The sequence below is a fragment of the Periplaneta americana genome, chromosome 6 (genome assembly GCF_040183065.1).
Source record: "Periplaneta americana isolate PAMFEO1 chromosome 6, P.americana_PAMFEO1_priV1, whole genome shotgun sequence".
Lineage (NCBI taxonomy): Eukaryota > Metazoa > Arthropoda > Insecta > Blattodea > Blattidae > Periplaneta > Periplaneta americana.
Window position 1 is genome coordinate 105,228,155 of NC_091122.1, and position 26,825 is coordinate 105,254,979.

At 35.2% G+C, this 26,825-nt stretch overlaps 1 protein-coding gene across 2 annotated transcripts; it reads right to left on the bottom strand.

Moving 5' to 3' along the window:
* Window positions 1-982: 982 nt before the first annotated feature.
* LOC138701614 (putative zinc finger protein 840) lies at window positions 983-26,825 on the bottom strand. Of its 2 annotated transcripts, none has more exons than XM_069828688.1 (3): window positions 26,624-26,825; window positions 7,776-7,925; window positions 983-7,297 (listed from the first exon to the last, which is right to left on the bottom strand). In XM_069828688.1, exons 1-3 carry the CDS (start codon window positions 26,750-26,752, stop codon window positions 5,264-5,266), a joined length of 2,313 nt encoding a protein of 770 aa, XP_069684789.1. In that variant the 5' UTR covers window positions 26,753-26,825; the 3' UTR covers window positions 983-5,263. The 2 variants fall into 2 exon arrangements, with proteins under 2 accessions (XP_069684789.1, XP_069684787.1); XM_069828686.1 differs by having other exon boundaries at window positions 983-7,300; window positions 26,624-26,824.

Genomic DNA, 26,825 nt, shown 5'->3' on the forward strand with positions numbered 1-26,825 from the left:
TTACAGTTTAGTTAGTAATTCGCATATATTTGTCACTAAATTAAGTTTGTAATTATAAAAAATAAAAATAACTACCTGCTTACCTTTAACATGCATCAATGTCAGCTATACTATAATGAATAAGCGTTCTCCACTGCGTGCCGCATCACTTACAAAACAAAGGGACAGCATCATGCAGCGGGACTCCAGAAATCAATCAATCGCTGGTTTCAATATTTTAAACTCGCAAGATATCAGAGATCGTAAACAATGTAAACATTTCGGTCATTCAGTGACACCAACTTCTCAATCCGTAAAAAAAAACACAACACAATCTTTATCCTAGTTCAGATTACAACATTTCTCAGATGTGAGTACATTTTATGAATACAATTTTAATAGTACCTTGGCAATTTAAAAAATCCCCCAGGATGCATTAAAAACTAGGACATGTCCGGGAAAACTAGGACATCTGGTAACCCAAACTTTAGGAGCTACATAATTATTATAAATATCCTTATATTTGTGGATATCATAATTATTCCAATACTACAGAATCTCAATTCAAACTCTGTATGTACGAGCTGTGTTTATATATATTTTTAATAAAGACATTTTATAAGATATTTTAAAGAGGACTGTAAATTATGGAGTATTGCAGTTTAGAACATTTTGGAGTCTCACAATGTTTGCATCCTAGTTTTTCTTTGAAATTTTAGTGGACTAGAAAAATTCTAAACTTTTGTTCCCCAAGTCGCTACTAGAACTTCGCAAAATTTCTAAGATTATAATTATATGTTATAAAATAATCTGCACATATAATTTATTAAACAAACTATAATTCAAGTCGTTACAGAATCTGTGGATTTCAAAATATGTTACTGGAGAAGAACTTTACATGTCAGTAACACATTCTGCTACTAATTCACTTTCATTTTAGTATATTTTCAATGATCAGCGTTTTCAGAAGCTAAACATAATAATAAAACACAAAAACAACGCAACTTTTCAAGCATTTTATTTATCTCCATTTAGAAAACTCCAGTAAATACATGAATTTGTTAAATACAGAACACTCCATTCTTATATAACAATGTTCATCTCAATGTCTGTCAGTTAATGTTCCTACCTTCTCATCTTCATGCACTAATGTGTCCATTAAACTACTTGGGCTAATTAAGGTAATCATGAAAATTGAAGTTCTAATGTACGTGAGTGTCTGAAAAATTTTTTACAATTTATACAATGATGTCTGTGTATACTTTATCAGTACTAAAACTGGTGGCTGTGGCACTCATACAATAATTAATCAAAATTATTATAACTCAGCAACTATAACATTACAAAGTAACTGAAACTGTAATATCTCTGATACAGTATTTATGATCAGAATTTCTTCATCATGAACTACAGTGTGTTTGATATACAATATTTTAACAGACATGTATACAGGGTGATTCACTACTAATGACCCGCAATTTAGGAATCAGTTCTAGAGGCCATTTTGAGCATAAAATGGCATATTAACATGGGTCCGATTATCAACCATTAAGGAGTTACAGTTGATTGAATCTTATGAAAGTGGCAGTGGTTTTGAGTACAACTAAGAATTATTCACTTAAAATACACAGAAATATTAATTCACAATACTGTATTAATCATAAAATAAACATACCTCAGTTTGGATGCAGATTTTCAAATATTCTTCCTTCCACTTCAATGCACTTGGCCGCACGGATGTGAATAGCGTACATGTTCCATACCTCGCCACGGCTGTCCCTGATGAACACAGGTGATAATCACCAGACATTTTTTTCCGTTTTCCCCCATACTTCACGTCATAGCTCAACCCTCCATTTAGTTTACGTTCCAATGTTTGTATTATGATGCAAGCAACTCCAAAGCCTGATTCACAGTATGTTTGGATTTTTACAAATAACTCTCAAACTAATTATAATTAGACCAATATTCATGACATTTTGTGCTCAAAATGGCCTGATTCCTAAAACACAGGTCATTATTCGTGAATCACTCTGTATACATTACACTTTTTGTGTTTGTAACTAGAAGTACAATCTCCCAAAATACTTGAAGAAAATCAAAGTTAAATAAAACAGAAGGTTGAAAATCCAGGCACTCCGAACACAATTCCAATTGCATAACACAGAAATTTATACTGAAGCTTAAGAAAACTTAAAAGGAGACTTGAGAACGTTTGCAGATTATTTTCATTGTTTTTATCAGTCTGTAAACTTACACAATCTTTCAATTAGAAAATGTCATAATGGAGCAAAGTAATATAATGTTTGCATTTTCAAAAATGAGAAAAAAAATGTAATCTCTTTTATATACTGCAACATGGTTCAAGCCTCCCATGCTTGGCCTAACCTACTAAATTATGAAGATGTATTGCTTATAGGAAGAAATGACAGACAAGAAGGTACTATGTTGGTAGATGTACCTGAACACATTTTCATGAAATAATTTTTCATTCATATGAAGATCTTGTGATTCATATTGTCTGTCACTCACATCAGCATGTAGCAAACCAAAAAAAAAATATTACATTAAATGGGTAAATTGTGATGAAAAGTATCCTTTGTTTCCAAAATGAACATTGTTATATTCTTGAACACTAACTTATTTCAGGTAAGTGCTTCATCATAACTGTAATATCTTTTATTTTGCAAAAGAATAACATTCTAAAATATGAAGTTAGGAAATAATTCTTAAGTTCCGTTCATTTAATTTTGTAATACAGTAATTCAACTTATATTAATAGCTAGATTTCAACCTGAAAACTTGACACATATCCTATTTACAGTTCAACAAGCTTCTCATAGCATTCATTCTGTATATGATCTCCAATAACATTTTAAAACACGTACATCTTTCAGTACATCATACAAAGTTTTTATAAGGTATAAAATATGGTTTAAAGTGAATGAACAGTAACACAGCCTAAAATATGTCTTATAAGTAAGGGTTAAAACTTACATAAAAGATGTTGTAAATCTTCTATCTTTAATTACTGAGTCACTTTCAATACAGTAATTTTTCAATCATATATCATCTTAACAAAAGATAAATGTGGGAAATCAAATGTATATAAAAAAAAATTGTACAACAGTCCATAAGCCAAGGCTTACCAGCAGACTGCTGGCCTCAAGTCCACATGTCTCAGTAGAGATAAACTAGCACTCATTCCATTAACACTAGTGCAAGGCGTGACACTATAGACCACATAGCTGTGGCACAGAACCAACATGTAAAAATTTCACGTAATTTGAAGGAAAAGGAGATATCTTATGTACAATGTCTGCACAACAAAACTTTATTAAACACAATCTAGTAAATGAGCAATACCAGTTTCGCATATACAGCAGAGCTTTAATTATCATAATCTTCAATTATTTCCGTTTCTATTAACTATCATATATTATTTAATACTTTTTATTACATCCAAATGTCATAAAAATGTCTCCAGTAATTTCTGCTGGATCACATACTGATACATTTCTCATGTAACACTTGTGCCATCTCGAGCACCCAGCCATGTGTTTGTGTTTAATAATGTCACTCATGGGGCCAGATCTCTCAGCCAGCAAGTGTTAGAATTTGTGGTGGACATGGTCGACATTTCAGAGAGTTTTCTCAGAGTACCCCCACTTCCCTCTTTCATTCCCCCAACAAACTTCACCCTCCCCTAATGTCCTCTACCAATTACAATCGTTAAAAACAGGCTGAGGTGAAGTCTTGAGAGAAGTATGGATTCCCAATGCTGATACAGAAAAGACTTGGGGCTCCAGGTCCTGGGTACTTATCAGGTACTTGTCTGAGGACTGGACTCAGGGCTGAGGTAAGATTGTCCACCTGTCAGCATCAGATTCACAAATCCTACCCTCATCACCTATTGGATTGGAATAATCATTGCATATAGGAACACAATAGGCCACTGTACCCTCATAAAGCCAACCAATCATCACAGTTCATTACTTAAGGGCTGAATCGCAACTATCAGCAAAGTTACATTAACTGCAAATAGAGCAATCGTTTTATTGTTTGCAGTCAATGGCATCTCAATGAAACATGAGATTCTGTGTTAATGAATTTTACAATATTTATCAAGTTTTCTGTTTAATTATTATATAAATTTAATGGATTTAATAAGTTTGTATTAAATCAATATGATACTGTTGCAATATATCAGAGTTATAATAAAAAAGAAAGATGTTCATTAATTAATGAACGAATGAATGCTCAGAACACGGGATTTTCTCCATTTGTCTTCTACCATGCCAGTAAATATCTGTAATGTTTCTAACAATTTTCTCTGAAATATTGATAGATTTGCAGTTTAGTATGGGCTGCAAGTTCAAAGTTAAGTTGTTTATATGTGGCTATGTTTCATTTTCGGAACAAATTGCCACTGTAGGATGGGTTTAAAGAATTCAATTACTGTCATTTATATAACCATCATAGTTTTGTGGAACAAATTAATAACAATAATTAAAGCTCCACTGTATACTTCTATAAACATAAATCATTTGCACACTTTTATAAAATGACTTCATTAAATTAAAGTTTTGTGTTAAACTAAGAAACAAATATTTCATTTACTACCACAATATGGCAACTCCTATATAATGCAGTGATGTTGTCCTTTTTCTTCCTAATTTTCTCAGAGAAGTGTTTATGCATTACAAAACTTAACTCTTTCTTTACATACTATCGTTTGTAAGATTTATAGGGGAATTTTAGAACACTATCTGCATACTTTGGAAATCTTCCCAGAAACTACTGACCCCACTGTTGCATAAGTCATAGTCATTTAAAATGGAGATCTAAATTACTTTACTTTAAAATTAATAAAGCACAAAGATTTACTCTGATGACCAAGAAAATTTTCATGAAATAATATTAAATTTCACATGCAAAAAAAAAAAAATAATAATAAATAAATAAAAAATCAACAAGTTCTGATTATTAAATTTTTAACTGATATAAGACATACATGAGAAAAACACATTCTTAAATACTGCTACAATGCACACAAAAATTTGACCTCTTACTTGAAAGCTTGCATTACTTGTATTTTTATATGAAAATGTTTCAGCGACATTCACAAGAACTAGTGCATGACTTAAGCACGAAATCTTTTCTTATTTTCACACTTGCTGGTCACTTTTGAGTCAATTCTTGAGCATTGCATGAGCATACATGTAACAGGATTCTATCCTTTAAGTCATATATAATAGCATATAGTCAATCTCTAACGATACAGTCAATCTCTAACACATTTGTTTTCAATGGCATGGATTTTTACATAAACTTGTTGTGTGAAGAGTTTCAAGCAGACAAAACAGCTATATATCTTGTTTTGAGAGTGAACTTGGTGTTCGTGGTCATTTAATTCATCAATTCTTTCAAACAATAACCTGCAGTGATTACACTGATGAGGTTCCTTTGCTTTATTTTCTTGTAATGTATGTGCAGTTTCTTTGTTATTATTTTCTTCATTCATTCTTTTCATTATCCTGTCCTGTATTTTGTCATCTTTCGTACTTGGACAGTAATTTGATGGCTGTTCTTCAGTGTTTCCAGTCAGTGCCTTATATAATTTGCTACTACCAGCAGAATTCTCTCTCTCTAAATTCTCAAAATCTTTATTTACATTTTCTCTTGCACCTGTGTTGTAAGGCTCTGTTCTGTAGACAAAAGCAACTGCCAACCCATCACTACAAATTCCTGAGTCTGACTCCTTTTCTGAGGTGTCATTTAAATGTGATGCAGTGCACATTCTTGGTTCTGTTTGCTCCTGCAGCTCAACAATATCTTCCTCTGACGACTCCAGTTGACCTAAACACTGTTGTTCTTCTATTAATTCATTTTCTACCAACTGAGAGGAAGAATGAAATTTTGATGTATGTTTCTTCAGATAGGAAGCAAGACTAAATGCTTTGTTGCATATCTCGCAAACATAAATTTTGTTGTGGCAGTGCATGTGTTTATCAAGATACCTAGCTGATGTGAATTTCCTCCCACATTTTTCACACACAAACTTATTCAAATCAGAATGGATATTGATATGGCGGTCAAGCAGCCAGCTATGAGAATATGTTTTACCACAGCTGCTACATTTAAATTGGTGTCCAAGTGAATGAGTTTTCATATGTGTTTCCAATTTCCTCATGCTCAAAAATCTTTCAGAACACACTTCACATGTATACACAGCATGCGAAATTGGAATGTGATGTCGCCTTACTATGTGCTGTTTCAAGTAACGCTTCTTTAAAAATATCTTATTGCATGTTGTACACTTGAAAACTCCTGCAGAAATTTCTTCCACAACTGGTTCACTCTCTTTAATAGCATTTGGATTAAAATTTGTGACAGTGACAGCTGTCTCTGTTTTAACACATATTTCAAAGGGAGATTTTTCTACTTCATCCATGTATTTTTTATGCATGCTAACTGGAGTGTGACTCTCCGTCTTATGTTTGTTTTCTGACACTTTCTGACTGTCTGATGGTATGGCAAGTCTAGTGGAAGTTTTAGCACGTTTTAAACCCTTAACATGGCTAGAACTTTCACGTTCTTGAGATGATTTACTTATGAAAGTTGATGGTACCTTAACAAATTTACCTTCCATATGCAACTTCCTTTTGGTTTTTGTGTTTGGATAATTTTTGCTTTGCACATTATATTCTTCATTAGAAATATTGGACAAAATTTTACCTTTAAGGATAACATCTGTTTTTCTTCTTCTTATGTCTAAAAAGGCACTACTATGTGTTTCATCAGTAGAAAGAGCTGCAGATTCTACATTAAGTGCAGTTTGTGGAGAATTGGAATCATTTGAAGGGAACATTACCATTCCCCTATGTCTGAATATATTTTGTAATTGTGAACTATCAGACAAACGCATAAAAACTGGTCTTAATTGTGAAGATTCTGCTTTCCTTTCAGAAAATGTATTTGGCTTGCTATCTCTTGGCTGGGTACGGGAAGATGAATGGCGCTGCAGAACCACTGATTTCGGCAAACTTGAAAGCTTCTGTTCTGACTCACTATCTGAACCTTCACTACTATGAAGTGACATTCGTGATGATTCTCTTGAAAAACTGTCGTCAGCTTCATAATTATCATCATTTTCATCTTCATCTTCCTTATTACTATTAACACTTTCGTCATCAACATTTGCTTTATTTCCAACAAATTCTGGTTCAATTTCAAGACTTCTTGCAGATCCCTCGACAATACACCCTATTCCATATGGTACTGGGCTTGCATTTGTCAATGATTCTACTTCCATGTCCTGCTGAAGGAAACAATACAAGATTAGAAAATTGTAGTGAAAATTACTAAAATACGTCAGTGGAAGAGATCCAACTAAGCAAACATTTCAGTTTTTTATTAAAGAGTTTCTTTTAATTATCTCTACTGCTCTTGACAGATTAGAATCATACCTTGTTTTGCATAATTAAACATTATAATTCATAAAGAAATTAGCAATTCTTAGTGTGTTGCATTACTTGAAAAGAAGTAACAGTTTTGGCTTTCCCAAAGACACAGCAATTCATCATATGGTAAGAGGAAGGGTACCTATTCACCGTAACTGTTCCATAAGTCATACCATGGATCAATGTCATGTTATGTCATAACAAAGAACAATGCCCAGATACATAAGACTATATAAACACCTTGGCTAATCCCTCAACAGCAATGAAAACCGTACATATATGTTTCACAATTCATAAACATTTTACTTTAAAAACACATTTTTCTTTTTTTACCTCCTCCACTGTGGTAACCACAGAAGTTGATCTCTGTTTACTGAGATGATCATTTGACGTATAACACATTTTCTTGAATTCATGTAGGACATCCAGCTTAAACAAACACTGATGACAAATGAAGCTTGGAAGGCCATCTCCAAGGTATACCTTAAGGGACATAAGACACAATGAATGACATTTAACAATATTAGCAAAAATTTCAACCATATGTATCTTTTACTAATCCCATGAACAGGAATGCTTGAAAGAGCATGCTTACGTATTTCAAAGGAGCTCTAATGTCCATTCTAGGAAACATATTTTCATTGGGCTAAGCTCGAAATTATATTAATTTTACCCTTACCTACGCATTTATTTTTTTATTTTATTTTAGTAGGTTATTTTACGACGCTTTATCAACAGCTTAGATTATTTAGCATCTGAATGAGATGAAGGTGATAATGCCAGTGAAATGAGTCTGGGGTCCAGCACCGAAAGTTACCCAGCATTTGCTCATATTGGGTTGAGGGAAAAAATCTCAACCAGGTAACTTGCCCCGACTGGGAATCGAACCCGGGCCACCTGGTTTCGTGGCTAGATGCACTAACCGTTACTCCACAGGTGTGGACTACTCATTCATTGAGAAACAATGTATCATAATAAGAATTCCTTTGAGCATGGTTTCTGTTTACTCTGTTCTAAGAAATCTTTATTTTGAATAATGGAAGAAAAATTGTTAGACTTTTAGTTGAAGCTCTCGCACCAAAGAATCGACTTCTGATAGCTCTGTAATGTCACTCATCTTTCTGGCACTGCAAGGCAAGTCAAAACAGTATTGCCACATAGACCCTTAGCTCTTTTTTTCTTTTTATTCCTCACTAAGGCATAGCTAGATACAGAAGCATTCAAGCATGAATGATCCACTGTGCTCCATAGACTAGAAATAATGCCAGAAGACACTACTGAGAGACAGATCCTTAGCTCAGTTGTCATCATACTATGAATACCTCTGTGATTATCAGTAATGAATACATCATCTGTGCCTGCCTGCTGTCTGTCACCAGCATGAGGGGAGGATTAATGCTGTTAACTGTAATGTCACATTCTTGCCCTGTACCTACTATGTGCTTCACTAGAAATGTCAGAAATTGATTCTTTGGTTGTGGTAGCACTAGACTCAGGCCCACATGGCACACCCACTGCAACAACCACTGTGGAGCTCTTCTCATTTGTTAGAAGTTAATGACATACAAGACGAGGTAATTTAGTAATTAATAGCTCATCATCATCATCATCATCATCATCATCATCATCATCATCATCATCATCATCATCATCAATAATTTCAAGGTTTAGGCCGATGGCCTGTTCTGCCTCCAGAATTTTATTGGTCAAACTGGTCTCTCCGTCTCTTTGGTCTTCCCACTTGTCTTCTTCGTGTAGGTCTGTAACACCATGTTCTCAAAGGTATCCTATCGTTGGGCATTCTTGTTATATGACCATACCAATTATTTCTATATTTTTCAATTATACTTGTTATACTCTCGATAGTCAGTTCTTGATGTATATCTTCATTTCTCCTATGGTCCTGCAGTCTAAATCCTGCTACTGACCTTAAGAGTCTCATCTCAGCAGCCTCAATTCTTCTCTGTTGGGCTCTAGTCAGAATCCACGTTTCTGAACCATATAACAATGTTGGAATTGCCAATGTCTTGTAAAATTTGAGCACAGTTTGTCTGTCAACTTTATTTATGAGTGTACGTTTAATTGTACCAATAAATCTTAAAAATGTATTTAACCTGTTTTCTACGTCTGTGAAGGATATGTATGAGAGATCACATCCAAGGTAAATAAAAGAATTTACTTGTTCAATCATGTTATCCTCTACTACAATTTTAGTTCTTAGTGTATTATTTCCGCAGAAACCAAATACTTTAGTTTTCCTTTGTGATATTTTTAAATTGTTGTTATCAGCAACAATTCTCAACAAATGAACTACTCTCTGTAGGTTGTCTTCAGAATCAGCCAACACCAACTAGTCATCTGCGAAAAGTAATCTAAAATGATATTATCTATAAAATAATGTGTTTTTAAATTGTTTTGCCATTCTCTTACAGCTTCGTCTAGATACAAATTAAAAAGAGTAGGTGATAAGGGACACCCTTCTCTGACCCTTTCTCGCAAGTTGGTGGTAATCTTGTTTATATTCATTTTTCTTTTTGTATTTTTGTACATACTTTGTATCACCCTTATTAGATGCTCAGGAATTCTTTTCCTTTTTAATATCATCCACAATTTTGTTCTGCTAATCATATCAAATGCTTTCTCAAAGTCTATGAAAGCCATATATGTGGGAATATTAAATTCAACATGTTTTTCTATAATCTGCGTTATGGCAAAGATATCATCAATACAAGATCTGTTTTTCTAGAACTCACTCTGTTCTTCTGCTAATAGCACTTCTGCAATTTTGTTTAGTCTTTGAGAGATAATCTTGGCATATATTTTACAGCCTGAGTTAACAATGCTAATCCCTCTGTAATTTTCACAATTCTTCCTGTTCCCTTTTTTAAAAATAGGAGTAATTAGGGCTATATTCCATTCTTCTGGTATGTGACCGAACTTCCAACAAATATTTAAAAAACTTAAAAATCTTTGTAAAAAGCATTGTGGCGCATATTTAAACAATTCCAGATTTAAACCATCTGATCCCAGTTGTTTGGAGAGCATAATTCAATTCATCTATTGAAATTAGATCAACATATACATTGTATGTAGCCATTTGTATGTTTTCTTCACTGTCTTCACTAATCTATAAATATTGATAAAAATCTGGCCATTGTATCTCAGAAATGGGATTCCAGTTTATAGTGTCTTTCTCTTCTTTATTTCTTTCAAAATCTTATATGCTGCTGGCCTTCTATGCCCAAGGTTGCGGGTTCGATCCCGGGCCAAGTCGATGGCATTTAAGTGTGCTTAAATGCGACAGGCTCATGTCAGTAGATTTACTGGCATGTAAAAGAACTCCTGCGGGACAAAATTCCAGCACATCCGGCGACGCTGATATAACCTCTGCAGTTGCGAGCGTCGTTAAATAAAACATAACATTCTTGTATGCTTTAGCTTGTCTGCCATTAATATCATACTCAATATTATTATTTACAAATTTATCCCAGCTTTCTCTTTTAATTTTCCTTATTTCTCTCTTCGCAATTGCAGAAAGTCTCTTATATTTAATGTGATTATCATCTGTATGGTGGGAAATATACAATAAGTACTGTATGCATCTTTTCTGTCTTTTATTATTGTTGCTAATTTGTCATTCCAAATGTTAAGTCTTCTTCTAGTACGTCTTTTCTTTCATTTACCTAGGGTTTCTGACGCTGCTTGCGTTAGAATAGTTTCCAATAATTACCATTCTTCATTTATATTTAAACTCACAGGTGTTTCTACTATTAGTAGGGCTATTCTATTTTGATAGAGTTGTCAGACATTCATGTCTTCTAATAGGTTGATTTTGTATAGGCCTACCTCTTCTTTCTGACATAATTTTGTTTTACTTCTGTACCATTTCGGGGGCATATTAAATTTAAAGATTAGCAAGAAGTGATCTGTACTAATATATCCTCTATATACTCTCGTATCTTCAATAAATGTAACTATCTTTTTATTTACTATCACATAATCAAAAATTGATCTATAATCTCTTGAACCTATGTATATTTGTGGATGTCTTTGTGGCGAAAAAAGCTGTTAGTCACTTTAGGGTCGTTTGATGCTACAAAATCTATAAGATTTCTTCCATTCTGATTTATTGTTGGTTCACCGTTAGCTAATAATACAAATACTAATTTTTTATTTGTCCATAAGAAGGCAAAGCCCCAATTGCAATAGACAGTACAATATGTTTACTTATGCCATAAAAGGGTCAGTTTATGTCAAATCAACACAATTCTGAATCATTTTCAACCTGATCCTCTTAGATTTCAATAACATTTTTGTTAGATGTCGTCCATGGAAAGCAAAATAAAAATGCAAAATATCTAAAGTGTAATGAAAATATTTTTGGAGTTATCGGTCATTAAAAATGAGAAAAAAAAACAGTAAAATTTGGCATGTACAGTATAAGAAGATAGTTATTCAAAAACCTAAGTTAAAGAAATGAACTTCGTCTTACCTTAGAGCTTAAGAAATCACCATTGGTTTTATATAAGACAAACAATGCTATGACCTTGAATGCTGTTCAAGGTCATAGCATATAATATTTAACCTTGAAATATTAAGCACACACTCAATCCATCATTTATTGTCATCATTACAAGTGACAAATTTTGCAATGTTGGTATAGTCGAGTTTTCTTCTTGATACATTTCAGAGTTGGAATCATAGACAAATAACAGAATATACCTTTATCATCAGTTTTTGGGTGTTTATGGGAATGAAAGCATGTAATTTTTGTGTTCCAGAAATTGGGCGTGCATTTTTTAATTCCTCATGCAGAAGTTACTCTTCTTCAGGATGTTGAGAAATGGTTATGTATTCAAAGTCATAAGTTTTAATGTCTACAGACCAATTATAAAGCTGATGAGGAGTCATTATTTGTCTACTGTATGACCTTTGTAAACTTGCACGTGCTGCTAGACATTTCACTGTTCCACCTACACCATTATATGGGCCTTTTCCATGTGATGTAGCACAGAAATGCCATTCAGCAGACACCGAAAAATGTACTGCATGAAAGCAAAGATTAATGAGTTTAGGATAATGGGATAGCCAACCTTTGCATAATTTCACTTTGTGGGATAAAGAGACACAGAACACACACCTATATCTATCTAATGATGTTCATACTAATGTACTATAGACAGGAATAATATATTTTATTATTCAGAAATGTTTGAGAGTTCCAACTTGAAATTTTCAGTATGTAATGAGTAGACATCGAATTTATATGCAAATGCATATTTAATTTGTTTTTACTTGTGATATGGAATTAACTTTTGCAATATGTTTCATGTTCTTCTGTTTTTATATGTGAAGTTTTATAGTGCATAATTGCATATTTCCAATGTTGCTGCATATTTCGCCATTTTTCCATGCACCGAGCATATAATACATGTATTTTTAAATATTAACTTTAAAATTAAAAATTAAAACACATTAGTGACAAAATAATAAAGTCTTTACTATGAAGACAGTCATAAGGAGCTTCTCCGAGTGCTACTGATAAAATCATGCGATGTTATGGGGATGTTACCTATTTACAATTGAAAGCAGGAGTGTTTGCGAGTCCCATCCAAAGTTAATGCTTACAAAGAAAAATTTACACACCTCCCATTACACCCAGAGCCAATACTTTCTGCTGGGGTACGTGGATTGAAGCTGCTCTCTCTATTCAGATAATTTCAATGCAGTTAAAGAATTCGTTGGTGCACTGAATGCAACTGAAGCTTTGTCAATTCAACATTCACAGAATATTTCAATAGTGAATATTTGCAAAGGGACTTGGCTGTACAGTTTCAAAGTTATAGCTGAAGTCACAAAGAAAAAACTCGAAAAATGTGGTTTATCTTTACATGAATCTTTATCAATCCTCAATGAGGTTGAGAGTAAACTTCATAATGCTCCTTTAAAGCATGCAGAAAAATTAAGTAGTAAATTGTGCGCTGTTTTAGGAAGAAATCCTGACATCGAAGTTGTATGTTTTGTGGATAAATATCTTCAAGGCGAAAACATTGTGCTTCCAGGAGAAATTTCCCCAGAGCTAGTAAGTACTTTCAAATTTTGCTCAATAACATCTGTAGATGTGGAAAGGTCCTTTTCAGCATACAAACTTGTGTTAAATGATAAACGTCATAAACGCACCCCTGAGTATTTGGAGAAAGTAAAGCAAATCAAATTACAACGACCAGAATGATGTCTAAGGAAGAAAGTACATTGTAAATACCAAAATGCATAAGCCTAAAATTAAAATTTTTAGTGCATGTTCAGTGTACATTTTCGAAATGATAGAGCATATTTTAAAGATTTTGACAGCATAAGTGCATGCATATTTGAGATATTTTAGTGCATATAAATCCGGTGTCTAGTAATGAGCCAATATGTATGGCTAACATATTTTTTTCAAAATTTTAAAATTGTTCTCTTTTGAGAAATTGAAGGTTAAATATAACAATGAATGATCTTGAAACATGTTCAAGATCAAAGTATATGTATGTATGTATATATATATATATATATATATATATATATATATATATATATATAAAATTTGTTCCAGGAGCTTTAAAATGAGACCAAACCCAGTACTCTACCTTCAACACATCATGAGTTATTTCAGTTTCAAGATTAAGCTGTTTTACTAAAATTGTAATTTTTCCAAAACTTAAATCACTATTACAAAACATGTACTCGACACAGAGATTCAATATTTTGTACATTTAATTAACTTTATACTAGCTTCAGTTTTGCAAAGTTTCATGAAAATTAAATGTGGTGAGGTTGTTGTGGTCTGTGTTGATTTGACATACAAGGGGCATTCATATTGATTTACACTTTCAAATTTCCCACTATCCATAGTCCGTTATTTGGCTTGTCATTACAGTTGCAAGCATGTAGTACATTGGTCTGCCCGCAGGTGGCAGCATGATACAGAGGAGTGTAATTCCTGCAAACTACAGTGCATTTCCCTAACTGCTGTCATTACGTGAGTGGACAGCATGAAAAGTGATCATCAAGGACAGCGCTGGACAACATGGTTTCTGTGGAAAGAAAGTGTAAACACTGGAATATTCACAGGTGATTGGTGACAGTGTGTGGTGAGCATGCACCATCACGAAAAACCGTGTACAACTGGATGGATGGCTGGAAACGTGGCCGCACATCAACGGAGAAGAAAACCAGTTCTGGAAGGAAAGTGACTGTGACAACACCAATCAACATCTTTATAGTGGAATGGCATATTCTGGTGAACAGGTGATACACATACTCGGAACTGGAGAAAGCCACAGGACTTGACAGAATCACTTTGCACTGCATAGTGCATGAACACCTTAAGATAGGAAAGATGTCTGAAAAATGGGTCCCCAAGTGCCTGACTGCAGTACAGAGACGACAGTGCAAGGACATGAGCAGTGATCTCCTTCAACACCACAGCCAGGATCCAGAAGGCTTCATGTACAAACTCGTGATTGGCGATGAGATGTGGCTCCATTACCATGAGCCAGAGACCAAAGCCCAATCAATGCAGTGGAAGCATAAAAGCAGCCCCATGCCGAAGAAGTTCAGAACAGCGCTATCAGTAGGCAAACGCATGGCCACAATCTTTTGGGACAATGATGGAATCACCCTCATTGACTGGCTCGACCAGGGACCACCATTAACAGCACAGTGTATGTGGTGACCCTTTGGAGTTTGTGCTGTGCAATTCAAAGGAAACGGTCAGGAAAATGGGCAAAAGGTGTGCTCCTGCAACATGACAACCCTCATCTCCACATGAGTCTGGCAACCAACTGCCATTCCTGAGATGGGGTTCCAGATGCTGCTACACCCACCGTATTCTTTTGACTTGGCCCCTTATGATTACCACCTATTTGGGGCTTTGAAGAAACCTCTGTACGGATTTCATTTTGCAGACTTCCAGGAACTGAAAGCAGCTGTCCTGACATGGGTGCAACAAACTCCAAAAACGTGGTTCCAGGAGGGCCTAGAGAAGTTGCCACATCAGTGGCACAAGTGTGTTCAGCTTAATGGAGGCTACATTGAGAAAGTGAATGTATCTGCCAAATATGTGAAATCTATATTTTTTCCTTTATTACCATCAATATTGCTACCGTTAACTACCCGTAAGTCATTTATTTAGGAAACTAGTGCATTAAAATTTTCGAGACAAAAATATTTGTAACTAAGCACATGTGAACTTTCACTTGAGCTTGATTTCATCAATCAGCCCTAATCAGAAGTAGGGTCAGTCATGTATCACTATATAATTTCAAATGAGAGTCGGATCAAATAGGATACCATTTGATAAACAACTTTCCTAGAAAATATTTTTATCAATTCCACCAAAGAATTGACTTCTGATAGCTCTGTAATGTCACCCGTCTTTCTAGCACCGGGTTTCCACTTCTCCCTTCCTCACCATCATCCTCACCCATTCTCTAAACTTACATGAACACTTACAGACACTCATCCTAGTACACGACATAACTCTTCATAGATACACATCATGCATAACATGGCCTGCCGCAGTGGTGTGCAACTTGAAAATGGGTCACTGTCTGGCATCTTTCCGCAGTATGCAGAACCCAAATCAAGCAAGTGAAATGAATAGGCATTAGACACACACACACACACACACATACACACACACACACATACATACATACACACACACACAGTTATAATTACCATTACACACTGGCACACCATGCAGTTACTCCTTTGGCAGCATGCCTCTTTGCCTTTCTTTATTGTAAGGTTTTCTGATTTTCTATAACCAACACTTATTTATTCTATTAACAAACAATCTGTTAATGGAAGTCTTACTGCAAGCCACTTCTTAAAATGCACCTCGAAAACACTTCAGGAATTGGTAGCAGTACTGAACGTTCAATTTTTCCTGAAGATTTTTCATTAAAAATTAATCAATTTAAATATCTCGTATTACCCTCCCTTAGTAATGTACCAAACTCGAAGTTCCCTCCAACCAGACTGTGGTCACAAGTTTTCTATTTGTTTTGCATTCGTTTCTTTTCTTTCATGCACAAAGACCCAGGGGCAGTATTCAGGTGAAATAGATGAAGTGCCACTTCACCTATTTACGTGTAAAACACAATTTTATCTCATATTAATAATTAATTCTAGTTATTACCGGTTCTGTATTTCTAAAATAAAAAATGTTTTATTTTCAGTCGTTATTAACAGTGTTTAGTTATATAAATAGTACCTGCAACCGTCCACTGAATAGAATAATGTCAACTGTTATGAGTGCTGAGCGGTGTCTATTGGAACTTACAATACTGTAGAGGTGAAATTATTTGGGTTCCCATTCTCATACAGCACTTGGTTTCCATGGTAACATGACATCATGCACTAAAGAAAGATTGTATGAGTAAAGTGGGTTTCTGAGTCTTTCAGTTACAGAGAACTGTCAGTCATGTAGGTAGAGTAACCAGTTTGCAGATCTAACGGTACTAATAATAGAAAAGGGTTGAAGCTGGTCTCCAAGGCCGGGGGCTATTGTTGAAGGGCTGTGAAATTTTACAGTATGTATGTACTACCTGACTCGAGAAAAGTATCCTCATTCCTTGTGTCTAAGCAGCCACCCCTGCAGCGGTAAATTAGTTGGCTCTATGTTATTTTATCAAGAATCCACACCACATACATTCGTAAAGTTTAAAACTTGTTTTCCGTTGCGTGTATTATTTCTTCTTATTTTGTTCCAGCTCTTGTACTTGAAAGTTTAACACGCATGAAATATACACATTTAGTTTAGTATTTATTAACTTATTATTTAATGTATTTAGAGTATATTAGTGATAAGTGTATATAGTGTATTATCCTGCATCGTAGTGTATATTGTATGTTTAATCACTATAGTGCCATTATGCAAATAGGCCTACTTAGGTACCAGTACATAGAAAATATTGATAAATGAGTACGAAATATGTACCCCAAAAATGGCACAATTTGTAATATATTAGAAATGCCATTTTGTAGGCTTAAATATGAGGATGGAAAAGATATTCTGGACGTCCTACAGTTCCATTTGTTCTTTGTTTTAAAAAGTGCTAAAAAATAGAGAAGTTTATAAAATAACTTTAAAAAATTATTCCGATGAAAGAAGCTTTTCTGTGTGAAAAGATTGAAAATTTCACTTGGAATGCTACATTACAGGAGAGACTTTCATCATTAGCCCCATAGCTTTGCATAGAAATATACTGTTCACCCTCAGTTAAACTCAGACATTTTATGAAGACATCGACAGGTTTGCTGCTTTAAAACATAGGACGATTGACTTTGTATGCAAGAAATTGGGTGAGTCCTGAAATAAATTAATTTTTCTGTTTGTGCGTGTTCTAGAACTAGTAAAATTGTACGTAGTTTACAAATAGTAGGCATGCTCATTATATTACCAAAACTGTTCATGCATTTGAGTATGTGAACAGCACTTCACCTATTTTCTTTATGACGAGCCACTACTGCAAAGGCCTAGAATCAGTGAACTCACTTCTAATAACAGACATTTACCCAGGTAAGATAAAGGTAACTTTACTGTGCACAGGAAAGTGGGATGTTAAAGCTTCCACATTTACTAGACAATCAGTAAGCTTAATTAGCAGCAGTAGGGATATCAGTATTACATGCTTGCTGTCTTTACCCCCAGAGAAATATTGTGGTACTAAACTGTATTAAGGATGAGTAAACTCGGGCCATAGTATGGCCAAAGGACTGAATCAATGGACAAAATCCAAAATTCCATCGGGAATCGAATCTCAGTTTACCTGAACTAATATAGCCTACAAATGTTAAAATCTTTTGTGGAAAAAATAAGAATGAAGTATACCGTATTTAATGGTCAGTGTGTAGTCAGAATGGCACTAATGACTGCTTTATTAAGCTCCCTCAGGAAAAAAAAAAAAAAAAAAAACACTCCTGCACAATTGACAGATTGTAACGTAGACCATTATTTGGCCCAATGCTTCAATTATGTTCCCATATACAATCATTTTGGATTCTATTCGAAATGTCTAGTCAGGGGTGTATTTCATGCCTGGTGGGCCTTGGCAGTACTAGGGTACTATTTTTCGAGGCTGGGCAGCATGGGGGCACTTTTATGATTTTTACTATTATCGTCAAATTTTGCAATTCTAAAAAGTCATATTTTATTCATATTTAAACAATTTCATAATGAGATCTTCTCTGCAGACAGAACAACTTCTATAGGCCTATCTAGATTCGAACCCATATACACTACTGTTTGTGAAAAGTACAACACCTAGAAAAAATGGCCCGAACAACTCCAAACTTGGGAGATGCGTAGAACTGTGTACCACCAATAATTTATTACGTTTCCAGAGAGATGGAATACACATAGGCCCAACAGTGACTTCTCTTGTGTCATAAGCAAGGTCAGTGTCATGCCTTGCTCAGTCAGTGCAGAGCTTCCAAACGAAGTGGAAACGTGAAAGCTAGTGCAGGTATGCCTCGTCGACGTGGAAGGGTGCAATATCAGCACGTTGAGTTCGAACAGGGCAGAATGATTGGCCCAGGAAGCAGGTTTGTCACACCATGACATTTCAGCTCGTACAGGGCATGCTGCTATAACAGTGATGCGTGTGTGGAGCCAGTGGTTAGAAGAGGGTCGAATGCAGAGATGAGAGGGTACTGGACCACGTAATGTGACCACAGCACAGGATAATCGCCATCTTGTTCGCTTGGCTGTGACGGACAGTACAGCTTCATCCACATTGAGTAAATATTGGAGTACTGCAATGGGTGTGGACCTGTCTGTGTCATTGGTTCATCGCCGTCTTTTGAGGGCTGGACTAGTGGCTCGCATGCCCTTGCGTCGGCTTCCATTGTCCAGAAACCACGTGAACGTAATCTGAGAGCCTTCATTGTTGAGCGCCATAGCGGACAAACACCTAGTGTGATGGTTTGGGGTGCCATTGGATACAATATGCGATCTCGCCTCCTAAGTATTCAGAGAAATCTGAACAGCAACCACTACATTAGGGAGGTTTTAGAGCCCAAGGTACTGCCCCTCCTTCAGGCAACTCCACATGCCATATTTCAGCAGGACAATGCCCAACCACATGTGGCGAGGATTGTGCAAGCCTTCTTCGAAGAACAACGGGTACCGGTATCACTGCTTCCCTGGCCTGCACGTTCGCCAGACATGTCACCCATCAAATATGTTTGGGATATGGTTGGTCGACAACTTGTTCGTCATGGTCCTCCAGCAACCACTCCTGACTCTTTGTGGACTCGCATGCAAGCTGCGTGGAGGGAAATTCCCCAGGAACATATCCAGGCCCTCTTTTATTCCATGCCATGACACTTAGAGGCTCTGATTGCAGTGCATGGAGGCTTCACATCATACTCAAACCTCACGGTCACAGATTGGGTACAGTTTTGTAATTCTAATCATTTGTATATTGTCATGTACCTAATCTGTGGTATCTATTTCATTTCAGTCACATGTATCCTTCTTGGTGTTGCAATTTCTACAAACATTAGTGTATTTTCTTCTGGCATTTCAATAATATTCATGCAGAAATGGCGATGAAGATGAAGATAAAGGCAATGACAACGAAGACAATTACTACTGGTACTATCAGAGCACCTTTTTGTTCCGAAATACAGCAATGCTTGGAGTTATATGTTTTTGTATGACTGTACTGAAATGAAGTTATTATACAATGATCATCTGTATCAATCATTTCGATTCAGATTTCTTATTTCAATAAATACCATTCATCTCGAGATGTTAAATGCTTTAATCAAACTGCAGAAGTGTAGTAAACTCAATTAAAATGGAAACAACTACAAAACTATACCTACATTTCTTGTGTTATTAATATAGACCCTACATATTACGAACAGTACCATTTTGGAACACAATTTCTCGTACACGTTAAAACTTACAAAAAGGAACTAAGTTTGTTCCAGCAAGCAATTCAGAATGCATTCCGAACTAATACCGAACTTCTTTCGATGCATGTGCCGGTTGTGTATGGTGTCAGAACTAGTTCGGAATTTTACATTGTTGGAACGTTTCTTGAACTGTCCTTTCAAGGCCTTCGGAGTTTCTTCTCATATTAAAATTATATTCCTCTTCTGAACTTAATTTCTCATAAAATATATCACTATAATCTTCCAAATCACTCAAGATCGACAATTTTTTTATGTTAACCTGCCTAGTCTCAAAGTATTTTAACCATAACTTCAGACTAAATCATCTGCACATGCGTCAGCAGTTCAGAATTCCCAGTTCTGCTCTTAATCTGCTCCAAACGAGTTCTGAAGCACATTGGCACAGGGAACTGGGAGTTCAGTATTGGTTCGGAATCAGTTCTAGTCTTGTTGGAACATACAATGGGCTACTGTGCATGAGTAGGCAGTTCAGAATCAATTCCGAACTGTGTTGGAACAAACCTACTGTGATTTCATTTATTTATTTTCGTACCTAAAGGAACTGCAAATAAGAATCACTTGCATACTTTTGTTTCCCACTATCTAAAACCATATTCATACTTCCATATTGTCAATATAAAGAAGTATGTATCTAAACATTAATTTAATTTTGAATTAATTAATTTTTGTCTAACCTTACTACAGGTCACAGAAAAACAGTTGTATGTAACTCTCATATAATGGTTATTAAGACAATCATGCAGTTTTCGATGTGAGCAGACTTCGGCATTCATGTCTCAATAGCTAACATTAACTTATATGATTGTTGCATAAATAACTATTATAATACTTATTTAATGGCCTTCTTACAGAATTAAAGACATTCAGAGTTGGCTATATAATAATCTAACATTAAAGGAACAACGGTGAAATGAGAATGGTGATAGAGAAAACTAATTAGGCACTTGAAGAAATATATTCTACAGTAACTTTATCCCCCACAAACCTAGCAGAATCTGCTGGGGATCTGCTATTTTGGTACAAGCAACCAGCTGTATAACCTACATCTCATTCTAATTCTGGGACCATAATGAGTACTACTACCAAGGCAGTTCAGTGCATTCCATAATGTTTAATGAAGAATTATGTAAGCTATGCTACAGTATCAATAAATACTGGGTAATTCAGTTCAATGTGGATCGTGCTGAAAGTCTAACTACATCACACACATGTGGCATATTCTCAGTTTGAGTCATTCAACTGCTATAACAAGGCATTTGTATGTTCATAGCGCAGTATTTATTTAAAAAGTGTGTAATATGGCTGAATTTAAGTTCTATATGTAACTGTGTATTCATATATATAATTTTTACTTAAGTACATAGAGTCCACTCACAAAGTTCGAAGACTATTTTCAGTAATATTTCCTGGAGTGAAGGTTCTAGCTCGTGAAACAATTCGTAAATTAGTATGTATATTTCATGAGACTGAAAGTATTACAGATAAGAAACGCAGAAAGGAAGAATGGGTTTTGATGCTGCTGCATGATACTGGCTATCGCTTGGAAAATTCTCCCTAAAAGTCTATTATGCAGCTTGCTCAACAAACGTGAATTTCTCGGCTCTATAAATTTACAACGTTACCACCATTGATCCACTGAAAAAAATAGATACAATTCATGAGGTTCCTCTATATGACGATTAAGTTAGTCTGTGGTGTGCTGTAAGTGAAGAGAGAATTGCTCCACGATTTTTTTTCAAGAAACAAATTTTATTAATTAATGTTGATAGCTACCGGTATGCGAATCTGATTTCACATTCCTTTTATTTTTTTAAGTTGACCGAAATGGAACGAAATTACGCATTCTTTTAATAGGATTCTGCCATTGATCACACAGCGAACATTTCCTCTTACAAGAAATTAATCAAGTAGGCTACTTCAGAATAGAGGGGGCCTAATTAAAGGCTTATCCCCGGTGATTTTAATTTCTGCAATTCACTGAAAGATAATTGCACAGGACAAACCCACACTCCTTAGAAGAAGTCTACCATAATATCCATCAGAAGACTGACTTTATTTTTCGATGGAAATTGAGCCAGTAATGAGAACATGTTAATTATGTGCCAGAAATATATGGGTCATTCCATTGTAACGGGTGTTACATCCACAAAGCTAAAAACTGAACACTTTGAATGCAGCCTTAATAGAATCAAAATTTATTTATTAAAACTATTTCCCCTATATTTTCTGAATATTTTGATATAATATAATCCTAAGTTTATTTTAACGAAGTTGAATAACAAGTAAAAAACATGGTGTAACGGGTGTTACAGAATTTAGACATGAACTTTTGCATAGTTATTGAAAGATGTAAAATTCTGTGAGTTTAATGCACACAAATTAACATCCTTTTATATGGATATATATTAAACATTGACAAAATCAAATATGTTCTCAGTTTTCCTTTCTGCTTAAAAGATTTAATTTTTTTCAAGAAAAGCTTCTGTAACGGGTGTTACATGAGTTGTAACGGGTGTTACACTGTGCAAATATTTCTACTTTACTCAAATGATTAATGACACTCTTTCTGTTTTCATTAAAACAACGCTATTAAAATTTAATATAACGAAATTTCTGCGTAATAACAATTTCATTTTATGTAAATAATTAAATTATCTTTTTTAAAATTCTCAGAGCACAGTCTATTTATTAAATAGCCTGGAATGGAACAAATAGATTAATTGAGGAACATTCAAATTATGGTTGTTTTACAGATTTTTGGTGCATGTGTAATTAATTTTAAACATCTTTTTTCATCTACACTGTCACTGAATTCATAATAGAGTCTGTCTCCTTGAGACTTGACATCAGGTGTTGGTAACTTCCTGACCAGTTGAATAAATTTTACAAAATAAATATCTTTTTCATCAGATTTGAAGATTTTTTTGCTCTGCCCAGAAACTTTCAGGAACATAATTTTAATGTCCTCTTCATTGTCAGCTTGGTTCTGGCATATTCCAATGTATTGGAACTTTTTTTTAACACCCTTTGATGACCCGGGTTTCTTGTTTTCACTTAAAAACTCTACCAAAACAAACATGCCAGACTTAACTTCAGATCTATCAATGCTGTACACTGGCATGGGAATCACTTGTGTTTCACTTGTCAGTATCCCATGTTCAGAATCCCAAAACCTGTGGAATCATCATCTTATGGTACTAAAGGAAGTCCAGACTGCATACTTGTTCTGTGATAAATCACTACTTATTATGGCATAGGATTTCACTGTATCATTAGAACCCAAATGCAACATGTTTTTTTCATCCGATTGTTTACAGGAGCCATTTCTTGAAATAAGCACATTCAAGTGCATTAGATTGTGGTAGAGCAAACAAATATTTTATACAGAATGGACTCTTTGCAGCTTTAACTACTTAAGAGATAGTTACAAGCTATTTTTTATTGTATTAGGTTACAGCAGGCAAGTACAACATTTTGTAACTGGTATTACATCAATACTGTAACACCCGTTACTTAAAGAGTTGTAACACCCGTTACACCGTTTCTGGGTAAAATAAATTAAATATTAATTTAAAAATGTTATGATCTCAACAAGCAACCTTATAATCTCACTTTCACTGCAGGATATTGTGAACAAATATTTCATAAGATCATAATTAAAAGTTATTGCATATTTTGTGTAACGGGTGTTACATGCTACAGCAATTTTTAATATGCTGTAATTAATTACTGAATTTGATCTTACCTTGAATTGTAATATATGCTTGAACTTGGAAAGCTTCATACATTTCCCTCCAAAAGTGCAAGATCAACAACATGGTGTTTTATGACAACAGCAGGGTCTTAAACTTAAGCATGCGAAATAACATATTTACTATTCAAAGAACCTACCAACAAACATAAACAAAACTGCAAAAATATTACATACAAGCCAAGTTTTCTTTAAGGGTAGTGTAATTCATACTTTTAACAGTTGATATATCAAAGTACCATACACTTTATTAATAAATGAAAAAATCACTCAGAGGCTCAGTTGGCATGGAATGACCCATATGGTACAGAAAAGGTCAGTGGACAATTTCTGTATTATTTTTGCTTAAAGTGGGTAGGCCTACCAGCAATAATGTATTAATATCGCTAATTCAACATGCCACGCAGCCGATAGGTGTACTGTTGCTACATATACAAAAACTGCCATGGGGGCCATGTTAAATAGACATCTGGCATACTGAATAATTCAGGTGTGCTTCCGTACAGGGACAGTGGTATTTCTCTAAGCTTAGAGCCCAGTTTAGGTGTGTGTGCATTAATCGAAAAAATGTCATATAAATATGCATCCTATTCTCAATATTTTCTAGCCCCTAATTTTCGATTAATACACACACACCTAAACTGGGCTCTAACCTTAGAGAAATGCTGCTGCTCCTGTATGGAAGTGCACCCAATAATTCTTCTCGGGTTCTCAGCCAGGTGAGTTGGATTGTTGCTTCCAAGCTTTCAATGACTAGCTCTGCCATCTTAAAGTGCCATGGTGCCATCTTCTTCAGAGACTGAAGTGCCATGGGACCATGTCTAGCCGGTATATAAGGAGTCAATAGGGCTTCCCGACTGCGAGCCAATCAGAACTAGTCCCAACCACCTGCCGTGTTCTGGTTTGTCGAAGCTTGTTGATTACAGGTTTCTCATCTCTGTTAAAATTATTTCCGTCTAGTTGGATTTCAATGGTTTTCTTGATGAACAGGTCCCAATAACTTAATGCCTTGTCTAAGACGGTGGTGGCATCGAAATCTATGTCGTTTCCAGACTGTGTTGCACTACTGCCAACTTATCAGACTAATGTAGTCTTATGCTGTGTTGGTGTTCCTTGTAGCATTCCATAATGGTGTGTCCCAACTGGCACTGTAGCATTTTACACACCCACAAGGTATTTTATAGACACCAGGTATTCTAAGACCAAGGTCGCCCTTAAATGGTCTCATTAAGTTCTGAATCTTTGTGAGCAGCTTAGGCTTATGGCTAATCTTAATTTCGTGTTTTCTTAGTAATAGTATTACATTACCCTGATAAGTTGGCAGTAGCACAACACAGCCTGGAAATGGGCCATAAAATAGATTTCGACGCCAACACCATCTTGACAAGGCATTGGGTTATTAGGACCTGGTCATCAAAGAAGCCATCAAAATCCAACTAGATGGAAATAATTTCAACAGAGACTGGGACCTACAGCTCAGCACAGCATGGAAACCTGTAATCAACAAGCTTAACAAACCAGAACATGGCAGGCAGTCGGAACTAGGAACTAGTCCCTGCTTGGCCCGCAGCGGGAAGCACTACTGACGCTTATATACTTACCGCTAGACATGGTATCACGGCACTTTAATCTCTGAAGAAGATGGCAGAGATAGTTATTGAAAGCTTGGAAGCAACAATCCAACTCACGTGGTTGAGAACCCGAGAAGAATTATTACATATATCCAATGCCGGGAAAGCCTCAAGTCCTACAGTGCTTACTCCATATACATATGTAGGCGCTATAGAGACAAATGAGTAACAATGGTGATACAGACAGGGGCATAATAACTGCGTGGCCATTTATGTACAAAGAGAAAAAGATTATATCCAAGAGAAAAATGTAATTTATCAAGTTTTCATAATGTAAACTGCCGATCACTATAGGTTACTCCCTGCTTTGCTTAATGCACATATTACACCCCATTGAAAGACTCTCCAGATTGCTGGAGGTGTAGGCTACTGAACTATTGATCAGAAGCCTAAAACAACAGAATAACTTGAAAATTATACGGAAAATGGGGATTGTGAAGGACATTTAACTCGTGATTTTTAGAGAAAAAAAGTGTCAAAAAGTGCAATTTTTTTCATGAATAAAAGTTTGAAGAACGAGGATTCCAAAATTAATGAAATCATATTGATAAACCTAACGGAAAATGTTTCAATATTGCATGAAACCTGGTGATGCAGATAACCTAAACACCCGTAAAACACGTGAAATCAAAAGGTAGAACACTTCAAAATGAACGCGAAATGCAAAAACACATGAAATAAAAAGGTAGCTAAAAGGAAAGATTCCGTGCTCTGAAATTTAACAGTTTCATTAAATGGATGTCAATCTACATCATCCTATTCGGCTTCAAATAGCTCTCAAAACTACACAAACAAGAGTAAACACAGTGTGCCAAGGTACCTACCTTTAAACCCAAACAGTCCCATATTTTTGCTACTATAGATTCTTCGACCCTTGTAACATTAAATATATTATGAAGTACAATATCGGAGTCCGACATGCACATACGGCAAATTTCATCCCCCGTATCCATTTTCAATAAGCACAACTCTGATCCACTTCACCTTCGTTCTTAACTCACTTCAACTCAACGAATATTGTCAGAA